The sequence below is a fragment of the Salmo salar genome, chromosome ssa13 (genome assembly GCF_905237065.1).
Source record: "Salmo salar chromosome ssa13, Ssal_v3.1, whole genome shotgun sequence".
NCBI classification, from domain to species: domain Eukaryota; kingdom Metazoa; phylum Chordata; class Actinopteri; order Salmoniformes; family Salmonidae; genus Salmo; species Salmo salar.
Genome location: NC_059454.1, coordinates 57,276,838 through 57,292,279, shown reverse-complemented (window position 1 = coordinate 57,292,279; position 15,442 = coordinate 57,276,838). Strand labels below are relative to the sequence as shown.

General features: G+C 41.7%; 1 protein-coding gene across 1 annotated transcript; it reads left to right on the top strand.

Annotated features, from left to right (window-relative positions):
* The first annotated feature begins 19 nt into the window (after positions 1-19).
* On the top strand, positions 20-10,434 carry LOC106567495 (NEDD4 family-interacting protein 1-like). Its single transcript, XM_014136789.2, has 7 exons — positions 20-188; positions 6,983-7,070; positions 7,343-7,473; positions 8,205-8,292; positions 8,510-8,634; positions 8,925-8,991; positions 9,646-10,434. Exons 1-7 carry the CDS (start codon positions 159-161, stop codon positions 9,747-9,749), a joined length of 633 nt encoding a protein of 210 aa, XP_013992264.1. The 5' UTR covers positions 20-158; the 3' UTR covers positions 9,750-10,434.
* The last annotated feature ends 5,008 nt before the right edge of the window (positions 10,435-15,442 follow it).

The window sequence follows — 15,442 nt, the reverse complement described above, 5'->3', positions numbered from 1 at the left end:
CTAGTTTTGGAGTATTGACGTAACAAGCACGCAGAGAAAGAGGGGAGGGACTTGAGCAGACAGCGTCCCAATAGTTTATATTTCCGTTATACTTTCTGTATTGAATACATTGGCTGTCGATTGTTTTAATTCAAAGATTTGAGTCTGTTCATATTAGGATGGCTGAGCCGTGTGCTAGATATCAGCAGGTGAGTAAAAAAGTTTGTCTCAGCGAGCAAGCATTAGCTAACTGTGGTTTGTTTACTAAGAAACACTGGTAATGGGTTGGATCTAGGCCTCATTGTTTTGTGATGGCACCATGACTGAGTCAGTTTACAAGTTAATATCAACACGCCATGATGCTTTATAGTTCAATTAAAATGCTAGTCATTTTTGTTGGTTAGCAATACATTTTATTTAACTTGGTCAAATATTTGTAGGTGATGTTTTGACTGTACACACTCGCTCCTCCAACCCTGTCCTTGGAAAGCTACCCTCCTGTAGGATTTCGCTCCAACTCCAGTTGTAACTAACCTGGTTTATTTTGTCAACCAGTTCGTTATCAGAATCGGGTGTGCTAGATTATGGTTGGAGAGCCCTGCACTAGCTAACTACTCAATAGGCGATTAACCTCAACTCCACGATTTACGATGGAGTTGAGCAGCGACTAATGTGTGCTGACAGGACTGACGCGCAGACATCGCATAACAAAAAAACCCGTCTCATTTCGGCACGTAAAAATAACCGAATATTACACATGACGTTCTGTGTAATTGCTGGTTAGTGGTTACTCTTTAAGTGCTGAAATCCGTAGTTCGTTTATGAGAAAAACTTAATTCTATGTGACCTCGGAGCTCAAATCCGCCTACACTAGTCACCGCTCAACTCCATCATAAATCGTGGTGTTGAGTTATAGTCAGCTAGTGTAACAGATGTCCCACGAAGACAAGACTGGTCTCGGCACCAGTCTAACTATGCAATCGTATTTCGTAAGTCTCTTGTGTTGTGTTTTTAAAGAAATAACTACTCAGCCAGCGACCACAGTTAATTGGTGTTTATTCTGACAATGGCTGTAGATTCGTGATTCATGCTTGCATGTCAATATCAGACTGGGTATTTTGTAATCAAACATAATAACAATGACAAAAATAGTATAAAATACAGTACATGTAAGTATCTGACGATTGACACAAGGAAGCACATTAGATGTGCAGGACAACATTACATTAAGTGTACAAAACATTAGAAACACCTTCCTAATATTAAGTTGCACCCCTTTTCCCCCCCAATTCGTTGGGGCATGGACTCTACAAGGTGTCAAAAGCTTTCCACAGGGATGCTGGCCCATGTTGACTCCAATGCTTCCCACAGTTGTCATGTTGGCTGGATGTCCATTGGGTGGTGGACCATTCTTAATTAACACAGGAAACTTGAGCGTGAAAAACCCAGCAGCATTTCAGTTTTTGACACACTCAAACCGGTGCGCCTGGCACCTACTGCCATAACCCATTCAAAGGCACTTAAATCTTTTGTCTTACCGATTCACCCTCTGAATGGCACATATAGACAATCCATGTCTCAAGGCTTAAAAATCCTTCTTTAAACTGTCTTCTACCCTTCATCTAAACTGATTGAAGTGGATTTAACAAGTAAATCAATAAGGGATCATAGCTTTCACCTGGATTTACCTGGTCAGTCTGTCATGGAAAGAGCAAGTGTACCTAATGTTTTGTACACTCAGTCTATGTTGACGGCTGTTGTCGTAACATTGTATTGATTAATGTGACGACTGCTGCTCATCAAATGATTAACGGTTTATAATTACGTGATTAAATTAATTAGGTAATTATTAACAAATTAACCTGGAGCACCGTGCAAAAGTTTTGGCTTTGAGTTTCTATTTCCCAAATGAACTCAAAGAATATCAGAATATCGATTTTTTTTTTTTTACAAAAGTCACTAATTAAGTAAGTTCCTCTACAGTCTCATTCTGAACATCGCATAATCCGGGAATCTGCACAAATCCGAGTCCCACTAAATAAGTCCGTACCACACCAATTGAGTTGATTATTTATTTACTAACAAGCTAAAATGATAATAAGATACACAAACACACAGTCTAGGCTATTGATTAGAACTTAGTACAATGAAAAAGGTCCCTAGCGGGCCAACACAATATGACACGTTACACAAAATGGGGATTTCAAAAGCGGGAGAAAGAGAACGAGAGAAAAGCACACTTGGGTACATTTGTCAACTATGCTGATTTTTAACCCTAACCTTGCCTCGAACTGCCACTCTTATGGGTCAGAATATAATGATGTAATTACATGTTGAAGGTCTCCGATGGGGTGTCTCTTCGTGGACCGGGTTCAGACTTCTCTGATGACCGCACGTCTTCGGTTACCGGGTGTAACTCTATTTGTCCTCACGATGTCAGTGTCCTTTCTCTTAGTGGTCTTTTTCCTCGCCCTTGATCTGAAAAGGGTTCTTCGGAGGACGGCTAATCAGCTGTGTAGATGGTTCCAGCGTTGGAATGAAAGCAGTGTAGACACACGATTCCTTGGAGAGTGGTAACTGGGTGGTCCTGCTTGAATTCACCCTCTTAGACATAACTACTCATCTGTAGCATAGATTGTAAAAAGGTTCCTTTGTCTTCTTCAACCTCGTGTTGAATTTTGGGTTTACAACTAATTCGAACCTTGGCTGCAGCTCGTGGTCACTTACACGGAACCCAAACCGGCTGCGTGTGTGCGCCATCGTGCATAATGATATTTTGTCCCCCCACACCAAACGTGATCACGACACGCAGGTTAAAATATCAAAACAAACTCTGAACCAATTACATTAATTTGGGGACAGGTCGAAAAGCATTAAACAATTATGGCAATTTAGCCTGCTAGCTTGCACTTGCTTGCTAATTTGTCCTATTTAGCTAGCTTGCTGTTGCTACCTAATTTGTCCTGGGATATAAACATTGAGTTGTTATTTTACCTGAAATGCACAAGGTCCTCTACTCCGACAGTTAATCCACACATAAAACGGTCAACCGAATCTAGTCATCCTCCCAGGCTTTTTCTTCTCTGGACTTTATATTGCAATTGGCAACTTTCATAAATTAGGTGCATTACCGCCACCGACCTCGTTCGTCTTTCAGTCACCCACGTGGGTATAACCAATGAGGAAATGGCATGTGGCTACCTGCTTCTATAAACCAATGAGGAGATGTGAGAGGCAGGACTTCCACCGCGATCTGCGTCACAAATAGAACTGACTTCTATTTTAGCCCTTGGCAACGCAGACGCTCGTTGGCGCACACAATAATTGAATAATTTAGATTAAAAAAATTATTTTGCAACGTTCGCACACGCGACGCAAGAGGTGTAGTCAGGGTATTAGTCTGCTATGTTAATTCTTAACTTACATGTTTTATACCCTTGGGTCAGAAATGGGCGTTTTCCGCCTTTAGGGCAAGTTCTCTGGGCGTAACTAGTTACGAGGCAAGGTCTGGATTTTACTCAGATCCAATTTAGACAACTAACTTCACATTTCGTCTTTACAAAAACATTCTCTTTGATCTGGACATTTTCCACACAACGTACAGTATGCAAACATCAAGTACATAGTGTGAAAACTCTTCAAGTTACAATGTTTTCATTATAACGTCGTCATTTAACATTTAATAACATAACACAAACGACATTAATTTTCGTGTTCCATCTATCGTCACTACTACCATTTTGGCTGATGACACATATTGTCCCAAAGTCCATTTATTGTATGTTACTGTTCAGAGGTAGATTCTCCATAGGCCCATCATACATTCCATCCCTCCATACTGAGAGGACAAAAGGGATTTTGTCTGCTGCCTTAAGATTTACAATGGGCGGGAGTTGTCATAAACCCCCCCAACCCCACCTCCATACCTCTCGATCTCTCCCCCGCTGGTGGGTGTGAGAGATATCTCGGTAGGATTATGGTCCACGGTAACCTGACCCGAACAGGCCAGTCATGACACTGTAGATCCGTGATTCGTCTGTTAGCATGGAAATAACTGAATTAGCAGGGGCTAATGCGATTGTTACAATTTAAAGCAAGCTAGCTAACTCGCTCTTACAGCAATAACAAACAAAAGCACATCCCAGGAAGCCCCCAATATCTAACAGGTACTGTACACACACCATAAAAACTGAACAAAAATATAAACGCAACAATTTTAAAATAATCTGTCAATTGAAATACATTTAAGTCTAATCTATGGACTGGGAATGCAGATATGCATCTGTTGGTCACAGATACCTTAAAAGAAATGGGCCTCACAATGGGCCTTAGGATCTCGTCATGGTATTTCTGTGCATTGAAATTGCGGTTGATAACATGCAATTGTGTTGGTTGTCCATAGCTTATGCCTGCCCATACATATATACACCTAAAAAAGTATGTGGACACGCCTTCAAATTAGTGGATTTGGCTATTTCAGCCACACCCACTACTGACAGGTGTATAAAAATCAAGCACACAGCCATAAAATCTCCATAGACAAACATTGGCAGTAGAATTGGCCTTACTGAAGAGCTGTGACTTTCAATGTGTCACCCTCATAGGATGCCACCTTTCCAACAAGTCAGTTTGTAAAATTTCTGCCCTGCTAGATCTGCCCGGTCAACTGTAAATGCTGTTTTTGTGAAGTGGAAACGTCTAGGAGCAACAACAGCTCAGCCGCAAAGTGGGAGGCCACACAAGCTCACAGAACGGGACCGCTGAAGCGTGTAGAGCGTAAAAATTGTCTGACCTTGGTTGCAACACTCACTACCGAGTTCCAAACTGCCTCTGGAAGCAACGTCAGCACAAGAACTGTTCGTCTGGAGCTTCATGAAATGGCTTTCCATGGCCAAGCCTAAGATCACAATGCCAAGCGTCGGTTGGCTGGAGTGGTGTAAAGCTCGCCGCCATTGGACTCTGGAACATTGGAAATACGCTCTGTGGAGTGATGAATCATGCTTCACCATCTGGCAGTCCGACAGACAAATCTGGGTTTGGCGGATGTCAGGAGAACGCTACCTGCCCCAATTCATAGTGCCAAATGTAAAGTTTATTTTGGGGCTGTTTTTCATGGTTCGGGCTAGGCCCCTTAGTTCCAGTGTAGGGAAATCTTAACGCTACAGCATACGTTGTGGCAACAGTTTGGGGCAGGCCCTTTCCTGTTTCAGCATGACAATGCCCCCATGCACAAAGCGAGGTCCATACAGAAATGGTTTGTCTAGATCGGTGTGGAATAACTTGACTGGCCTGCACAGAGTCCTGACCTCAACCCCATCGAACACCTTTGGGATGAATTGGAACGCCGACTGCGAGCTAGGCCTAATCGCCCAACCTCACTAATGCTCTTGTGGCTGAATAGAATCAAGTCCCCACAGCAATGTTCAAACATCTAGTGGAAAGCCTTCCCAGAAGAGTGGAGGCTGTTATAGCAGCAAAGGGGGGACCGACTCCATATTAATGTCCATGATTTTGGAATGAGATGTTCGACGAGCAGATGTCCACATACTTTTGGTCATGTAGTGTACATTCCTTATGTTTCCAAAACCGTACCGCAAGTGATGGGTGTTAATATTTTAGAGCGAGCACCAGGGCACTTAATAAAAAGATGCCTTCATCAATAAGCGGTAAAGGTAGTTGGCGTCTGTGAATGGACAACCAGGTTGCTAGGTGAAGTCTATTGAGGGCTAGTGCAATATCCTCCATGAATTTGATCCCTTTATCTCCCATTACCGCTAGGTTTAGTGTAAGTAGGAAACTGATGACTGCCCTTATCAACAATATTAGCTCATTATCACAAGTGACATTCTTTGGTGCAATTTCTACCATTTTATACAGTGTAGTTGACAGCTGGCCCCATCTGTGGACTGTATTTCTCTGCCTGAACTCACCAATATTCTGGAGCCTAATCCTCTTGGAAGTTAGTAATGAGTTAACATGACAACTGATGGGCCTGCATACTGATACAAAATACTATAAACATTTATTGGGGGGTTGAAGAGGACAACAATCTCTGTTATACAACCAAAATGGAGAACAGTGGGTGTCTGCTTTCCATTTTGTTACATGAGTAGCTAGGTCATGAGAGGTCTGATCAAAGAGTAATGCTGAACCAGAGACGGAAGAGGAAGGAAAACATCCCACTCGCTCATTTTTTCTGGTTCAATGAAAGTCCATGAACTAAGCAGACCAGACCCAGCAGCTATTGCATTGGTGCCTATGGGAGAACCACTGGTGCCTATGGGAGAACCACCCCGTTAAGCAGACCAGAACTTGACATTTTTTCAATGATAAACGGCCTGAGTAAGACATTGTTATTTATCCACTATCTTTGGCTGAATCCTAGCGTGACCCTGTAAGAGGGAAAATGCCATCTCAACGTCAACCTTGTGCAGCGGGCAGCCATCCTATCTCATCTGACCACTGAACATTGGCCTTCATTTTCAGTTCATTTCCTGACGATTCTACATGCTGAATCGCCATCGTTCATTGACACCCAGCAGGTGACATGTTGCGCACGGCCGGTGTTCGTTATGGTGTGTCTTGTCCATAAGTCTGCTATAATATGGAGTTGCCTGACCCTGTAGCTTAGGTAGCTTGTTTTCCTTAGGCTACATCTCAATACTGCCCTACCAAGCAAAAAGGCAGTAACTGCTCATTTGGTCAAAAATGAGTGAATGTCATTTTTTGCTACATTAAATACATGCTTAATCATGTGAACAAGTATCCTGCCTCTACTGTATTGTGTTTTGGAGAAAATGGGGGTCATGTTAGCAGTAACTGCATAAAGTTACTGTGAAACCAAGGTAAATAAAAGTAATGTATCAGTTCCACGCTATGAGCAGTTACTGTCTTTTTGCTTGGTAGGGCAGAATAGTGCTTGGACTGATTTCTTCTCTATGTCATGTTGACGTTGTCACGGTCATCTAGGCCTAACCCGTGTATTGACTCCTCCCCCATGCAGCTGCCCAATGAAGAGGAGCCAGAGGAGGCTCTCCAGGTGGCAGCCGATGCCCCACCCCCTTACAGCAGCATTGCAGAAGAAAATGCAGGTAAAAGCGCAATACACACACACACATCACAGAGCAGCACTATGGTTTGGCCTGGGAATCAATGTCCTTACCTTTACTCCAAGGGACATTACACAGTCCAGAACTAGACTATGACCATCAAGTATCTTTGTTCGGACACAGTGGAGATTTCCCTACTAACGTTAGGTTTACCTATGCTGTTACAGCAATTAGCCCACCATAAGGGGATAGATAACACTGAAGTGTAACACAGCAGCTTATGCGCCGCAATTTAACTTATTTATCTCTCTTAGCTTATTTTGACTACAAAGAAAATGGGGGTTTCCCCAAGCCACCATCATACAACGTGGCCACAACGCTCCCTTCCTATGACGAGGCGGAGCGAACCAAGGCTGAAGCCCATGTTCCCTTGGTGGCTGGAAGGGTGAGTGTCCCACTGTTACAAACTCCACGGTATCCTCCCTTGTGGTTTTGCCAGACTATTTTATACTCGGAGTATAACACCATGAACCCCATTGCATATAATATCAAAGCAAACCTGTTTAACTATGGTTGTGTGTGTAGATATACTGTACTCAGTAGAGTGTATTGAAATGGTGAGTCATACATTGTCAGCAGACACCCTAATAATCACTGTCAGATAATGAGACTGCTCATCTATGCCCTCCAGTGGGAAATGTTTTGTCATACCTTGTCATCCCATTTAAATGACTGGTCTGTGTTTCTTTGCCACACACTGCTTGCCTTGCGTACAGCACAGGGAACAACTGGGGACTTTTGATGATGTACTAACTTGCTGTGCACTGGAGGTACAGTAATGGGGTGGAAGTGTGTGGAATGGAATAGTACCATTAGGCAAAGATGTGGCAGCCGTTTGCAGAGACCTGTCTGTCGACCTGTAGCGTATTAGTGGCGCATTTCCTGATTGCACATCAAATGTTATTCTTTCAACTAAATTGAAGCAGCTTTCCAGCTAAATGCCTTCTCCATCCACGACATTAGAGAAATGTAAAGCGAAGGGTCAATGAAGAGAAGGAGTTGTGCTTTGTAGCGTGAATGTTTCCTTTCTTGGTTGATATAGCCTTTTTAATAGGATTTCCATCATAAAATGACTTGATAATGATCTCTACCGTATGTTTATCTCTATCTCTGCAGGATGAAGACTTTGTAGCCAGGGACGACTTTGAGGATGCAGACCAGCTGCGCATAGGGAACGATGGCATTTTCATGTTGACCTTTTTTAGTAAGTCACATCTTGAAGTAAAACCTTCTCCTTGGTTGGGACGGGGGTTGGTATAATACACAACGGCGACATGAAGAACAGTCATGTAATGTATTTCTTTCACGATAAAGGTATTTGATGGATATTTGATGTGATCGTAGAATGTTATATTGTGAGGAGAAAGCCCATCCTAGTAGACCATATACACCGCCTCTTTCCCTCTCTTCCTCCACTTTAGTGGCATTCCTTTTCAACTGGATCGGTTTCTTCCTGTCCTTCTGTCTGACCACCTCGGCAGCAGGCCGCTACGGGGCCATCTCTGGCTTCGGCCTGTCGCTCATCAAGTGGATCCTCATTGTCCGGGTAAGATTTCCCTACCAACCCTCTCTGAGATGTAAAGGTGGTAGACAAAGCTTTCCCTGATATTTATATACAAGAAATAAATACTTTTATTAAAATTATATGTAATGATATTTTGGTCAGAGTAGATTGTGGTTCCTTAACATAAGAAGCATCAAGTGGCAGGGATCTGATGGCAAAGCACTTCAGTTTGGTGTAGGTTTCCCTCTTCCAGAGCCCAAGATCACATTTATGGTTACTATGACCAGTCCACTTATCTTTTATGTTTGTGTGATTATTATTTTTCTCCCTAGTTCTCCACCTATTTCCCTGGGTACTTTGATGGGCAGTACTGGCTGTGGTGGGTGTTCCTGGTACTGGGTAAGTACAACCAGTTCTGTCTTTCTCATTTGTAGTACTAGACATGTAAATACAGAAACATTGTAGCATTGGTGTAAAGGTATCTATTCAATAGATAGAGTGCATAAATCCAATACATTATGACAATGACCCTTATTGCAGCTTTAACTCTTCTATATGTAACGTTTTGGGAGATTCAACCAAATTCACATAGAAATGTGTGTTTTATAGATGCATCATTCTCATTGAAAGCAAGTCAAAGAAGCGGCATATGTGTTCTATGTGCACTATTTATATGCTTCTCGTTCTTAAGTTTTGTTTTTGCGTCTTTTACTTTTCAGTTTTGTACACCAGCTTCAAACAGCTAAAAATACAATATTTTTGGTTCTGGAGAAGATATTTCACAGTGGTTTAGATAGTACAATGGTTCTCTACACTGGCTGTGGTGGGTTTTGTCACAAACTGAAATTAGGCGAACTATTCAAATTTTATCAACCAGGAAATGGCAGAGCGATTTTGGCATAGTGCACCTTTAACACACACTATCTTGTTTGTGGAGCTGGAAGTTGGGAAGTGCTAACCCAAAAAACATTATTGAAAAAGAACTACTGTTAAATCCTGCTAAAATAACGATGACCCTTATCGCCCTAATCTACTGTATTCTCTGTCCTCCAGGATTCTTGCTCTTCCTCAGAGGATTCATTAACTACGCCAAGATCCGTAAAATGGCAGACTCGTTTTCTAGTCTCCCGAGAACCAGAGTCCTTTTCATCTACTAAAAGGGGAAATCTGAGCTCATCTTTAGAAAAGTTCGCTATCTGGCCTCAACTCCATCACGACAAACAGAGAGGGAACACCTCTTGTTTTGCTGCTGATAAATTGGGCAAATCATTTCTATGTCTCTTGATGTAAACTAGTGGATGCTGACAATTCTGTAACTATTCAATCATTAGTGGTTTATTTCAAGTGCTGTTTGCAATCAAATCTGTGACGTATAAATAATGCTTAGACTAACCTGTACCCCCGCTCATTGACTTGGTACCGGTACCCCCTGTATATAGCCTCAGTATAGTTATTTTATTGTTTTATTTTTTAAATATTATTTTTTACTTTAGTTTTAGTAAATATTTTCTTAACTGCATTGTTAAGGGCTTGTAAGTAAGCATTTCACGGTACGGTCTACACCTGTTGTATTTGGTGCATGTGACAAATAAAATCTGATTTGATTTATATAATTTGTATTATCTGTTTAACAATGGCATGTACTGTTCCTGTTAAACAATAGGGGGCAGTCTTTGTCTTTTTTCTGTCCTCTTTCAAAGTGTTTGATATGGAGACAGCTCGGCTCTATGCTGACCCTGTGGAACTACCCATAGAGTTGTCTGTGAATAGGAGCATTGAGTGAAATCTATTGATGTTCTTGATGTATATGATAATGAAATTAAAGTCACTTTTTAAGATGTAGCCTTCAATGTGGAGAAAACGGAATGATTTTGTATTCAAGCTTAATTTGCTCTGGAAATCCTAGTCAATACAGGGGTAGAGGAATGCACTGGAACCTTGTAGTTAGGGTTTGTCAGTGCATTTCAGACATTTCAAGGAGAATCCCAGGCAAATTAGCTAAGCTAACTGTTCAATTACATTGAACAAAAATACCTAAAAGCAACATACCATTTTTTTTGTGAGTTAGTTTATGTAAGTAAATCAGTAAATTGAAATATATTCGTTAGACCCTAATCTATGGAATTCACATGACTCGGAATACAGATATGTATCTGTTGGTCACAGATACAGTACCAGTCAAAAGTTTGGACACCTACTCATTCAAGGGTTTTTCTTTATTTTGACTATTTTCTACATTGTAGAATAATAGTGAAGACATCAAAACTATGAAATAAAACATGTAATCATGTAAAACGGAGGTGTCAAAGATTTTTTTTCGCAAACATCCTTTCTGAATGTAAAAGTAATCCTCGAAGTAATCATGTCGTGTTTCAAAAGTATCAAATCTGATTACAATATCTTTGCAGATAATGTAACTGATTACATTTATCGTTTTTTTTTGTTGTAATCCCTTCACACGTAATTGACTACATGTAATCCGTTATTCCCCAACCCTGTGCACTAAGCAGCAAAATAACTAATGGTGAAACATGGAGAAATGGTTTGATTAAGTGGGTTGAAATCTTCCTGAAGTGACACAGGTTAATGGAGGGACATTAAATGATATGTTGTTGCACAATTTCTACTTAAAATATCAAAGGGACGCAAAAGGCACCCATTTCGTGGAACGACCCTGCTATTGATAGTCAACCCACGTTGGGCTCCCGAGTGGTGCGGTGGTCTAAGGCATTGCATCTCAGTGCAAGAGGTGTTGAATTCTACATTGTAGAATAATAGTGAAGACATCAAAGCTATGAAATAACACATGGAATCATGTAGTAACCAAAACGTGTTAAACAAATCAAAATATATTTTATACTTGAGATTCTTCAAATAGCCACCCTTTGCCTTGACAGCTTTGCACACTCTTGGCATTCTCTCAACCAGCTTCATGAGGTAGTCACCAGGAATGCATTTCAATTAACAGGTGTGCCTTGTTAAATGTTAATTTGTGGAATTTCTTAATGTGTTTGAGCCAATCAGTTGTGTTGTGACAAGGTAGGGGTAGTATACAGAAGATAGCCCTATTTGGTAAACGACCAAGTCCATATTATGGCAAGAACAGCTCAAATAAGCAAAGAGAAACGACAGTCCATCATTACTTTTATGACATGAAGGTCAGTCAATCTGGAAAATGTCAAGAACTTTGAAAGTTTCTTCAAGTGCAGTCGCAAAACCATCAAGCACTATGATGAAACTGGCTCATGCAGCGCAACATCTCCTTCTCATAGAGTTGATCAGACTGTTGATTGTGGCCTGTGGAATGTTGTCCCACTCCTCTTCAATGGCTGTGAAAAGTTGCTGAATATTGGCGGGAACTGAAACGCTGTTGTACACGTCAATCCAGAGCATCCCAAACATGCTCTATGGGTGACATCTAGTGAGTATGCAGGCCATGAAAGAACTGGGACATTTTCAGCTTCCAGGAATTGATTACAAATCCTTGTGACATGGGGCCGTGTATTATCATGCTGAAACATGAGGTGATGAGGGTGGATGAATGGCACAACAATGGGCCTCAGGATCTCATCATGGTATCTCGGCATTCAAATTGCCATTGATAAAATGCAATTGTGTTCGTTGTCCGTAGCTTATGCCTGCCCATACCCTAACCCCACCATTTTGGCACTCCGTTCACAACGTTGACATCAGCAAACCGCTTGCCCACACGATGCCGTACACGCTGTCTGCTATCTGCCCGGTACAGTTGAAACCGGGATTCATCCGTGAAGAGCACACTTCTCCATCCAGGGTGCCAGTGGCTATCGAAGGTGAGCATTTGCCCACTGAAGTCGGTTACGACGAAGAACTGCAGTCAGGTCAAGGTCCTGATGAGGACGACAAGCACGCAGATGAGCTTCCCTGAGAGGGTTTCTGACAGTTCGTGCAGAAATTATTCGGTTGTGCAAACCCACAGTTCCATCAGCTGTCCGGGTGGCTGGTCTCAGACAATCCCGCAGGTGAAGAAGCCGGATGTGGAGGTCCTGGGCTAGCGTGATCAAACGTGGTCTGCGGTTGTGAGGCCAGTTGAACGTACTGCCAAATTCTCTAAAATGACATTGGAGGCGGCTTCTGGTAGAAAAATCAACATTATGTTCTCTGGCAACAGCTCTGGTGGACATTCCTGCAGTCAGCATGCCAATTGCACACTCCCTCAACTTGAGACATTTGTGGCATTGTGTTGTGTTACAAAACACATTTTAGAGTGGCCTTTTATTGTCCCCAGCACAAGGTGCAACTGTGTAACGATCATGCTGTTTAATCAGCTTCTTGATATGCCACACCTGTCAGGTGGATGGATTGTCTTGGCAAAGGAGAAATGCTCACTAACAGGGATGTAATCACATTTTTGCAAAACATATGTTTTTGTGCGTATGGAAAATTTCTGGACAGGATCTAATTTTAGAAATCCTAACCCAATTGATCTCTTCTTCTTCTTCTTCTTATTTGGTATCATGGCATTTGTTTGTGTTTGTGCATGCTGCCACCTACTGTGAAGTAGATCATGTTACATTTTGATACAAAAATAAAAAGGAAGCGGGAAAGGAAAAAATTGCACCGCCAACTAACCCTACACCTATATACCACTATTTTATCAAAAGTGACCCTTCTTCACCCAAGCAATTTTCTGCAGCTGCCACCACACTATTTTCTGTGATTTACCATCCATTTCTTCAGTACAGTTGATAACCATGGAAATTAATGCTTAGAAGCCAACCTTACTGAAGCACAAAATTGTATCACTCTGTGTTAGCCTAGGCCTAATACTCCCCCCATCATCCTCTACTCTCTTTACTGCCTCAGCACACGACACCTTCTGTTCTACTCTGACCCTGGCAATCTTAGCGTGTATCCCTCTGACTCTGGCAACCTCAACCTGTCTATCTCCCACCGGGCACTTCTAATCCCCAGCAACATGGGCACCTTCACAATTGACACCATTTTTTCCACCGATGCTACACATTCCTTTGTCCCATGCCCTCCTGCACACTTCTCACATCTCGGAATCTCCCTCCTACACACTGCTGCAATATGACCATAAGCTTGGCATCTAAAACACCTTAGTGGGTTTGGCACAAAAGCTCTCACGGGATAACTGACATATCCTAACATTACTTTGTCAGGTAAATACTCTGCTTCAAAACTAAAAAATGACAGACAGTGGGTTCTCAGTTTCACCATGCTCGCCACTGTGTCTGCGTTGCACTAAACGGCGGGCGTCACAGACACAGGAAATCTTCAATTTCAGTTGTTCCACAACACTTAACGCCACCCCAGTAATCACTCCTTCAAAGGCACCCTGCTCCTGAAAGCAAAGCAAGTCACAGGTTTTTTCCCAAGGCACGTGACGCAAAGTGCCCCCTCACTCTGTGCGGAAGAAACACCGAAAATCATCACAAGACCACTTCGAACTACCTTCACCGATTTAACAGTACCCAACTTATTTTCTACCCAGCCTGATACTACATATGGGCCAGCCAAAAGGCAGCGATCCACTTTCTCCAAAAATGACACTCCTACTGGGCCAAATTCATCCTTTGCATGACCATCAGGGTGAGGCTTGGACTCAGAGATCTTTTTTTATTTATTTTTGATTTAACCTTCACCACACCTACAACCACAGGTAATTCATCCTCACTCTTGTCAGGTTAAATTGCAAAGCTATCAGAGACAGCAGAGTGCGGTTTATACTTGGCGCCATTCTTCCTCAAAACACATCTAACCTCTGCACTCAGCTCTTTACTTTCTTCCTCGCTGCCCATAACCATGTCTATCCGTTCACCACGCTCTTGCCACGCCTTCATCCGTTGTATTGCTTGCAGAGCATGCACTAACAGGGTTGGGTAGGTTACTTTCTGAATGTAATCCGTTACAAGTTACCTGTCCAATTAAAAAAAATAATCAGTTACTTTAGATTACCTTCCTCTTAAGAGGCATCAGAAGAAGACAAAAATGTATGTTACCAATTGAACGACATCTATTGCAGGACAAATCAATGTTAAAGTTACATAGCTGGCCATATATGGGGATGTTCAATTTTACTTTATGGGTTATTTATTTAGGCTTCTTCTAACCCATCGCGTTCTACTACATATAATAATACGATTAAATGATATCTTTACATAAAAAAACGAAGTCTTTCAGAATTCCAGTCATTCCAATAAATGTTATACCCCTTGATCTTCAAGAATAGGACTTGGAAATATGGAAGTATAGATTAGCCAAATTGTTTTACTTGAGTATAACCCCAAAAATAAGGACTTATTAGCCAGCCCTACTCTGTTGTTTATTTTGTTGTCATGGAGGACTGATTGGGCTCATTGATTTGAGTTGAAAAATAAATGCTGCTCTCATGGAATGGCATGCTTTGAGCTCTACTGAAAAGTGCTATTTACATGTGAAAAATTAATGCCATATGCTGCATTTGCTATAGGCCCATTGTTTACCTTTTTGTTGGCACTTTGATATCTTGATAATATGCAGCTGTTTAAAAGGCAAGTCCACAGATGAAACAATAACAAAATGGTTGCCCCGCCTCTGTTTTGGTAAAAAGCTGAGGGATGGGCCTGGAGAAATGTAACCACTCTCAGATTAATAGACAAAGCTATGGATGCAAGGACAGACCAACCATGATATCAAAATGATTGTTTTAACCATGTTATGAGGCTATACAGTGTTTGTTTACATTTACAATGTTTACAAACATTGGAGAAAAACAAGCTTATATTTAATGTTCTCATGGAGTGTGACAGTTGAACTAAGCTCATGAGCCATTTCTAAGTTATATTCTTCAAGAATCAATCAATGA

Coding starts and splice junctions, on each gene's coding strand:
- LOC106567495 (XM_014136789.2), top strand. CDS start 159: ATGGCTGAGCCGTGTGCTAGATATCAGCAG. Junction 7,474..8,204: donor TTCCCTTGGTGGCTGGAAGG/GTGAGTGTCCCA, acceptor CTATCTCTGCAG/GATGAAGACTTTGTAGCCAG. Junction 8,992..9,645: donor GTGGGTGTTCCTGGTACTGG/GTAAGTACAACC, acceptor TCTGTCCTCCAG/GATTCTTGCTCTTCCTCAGA.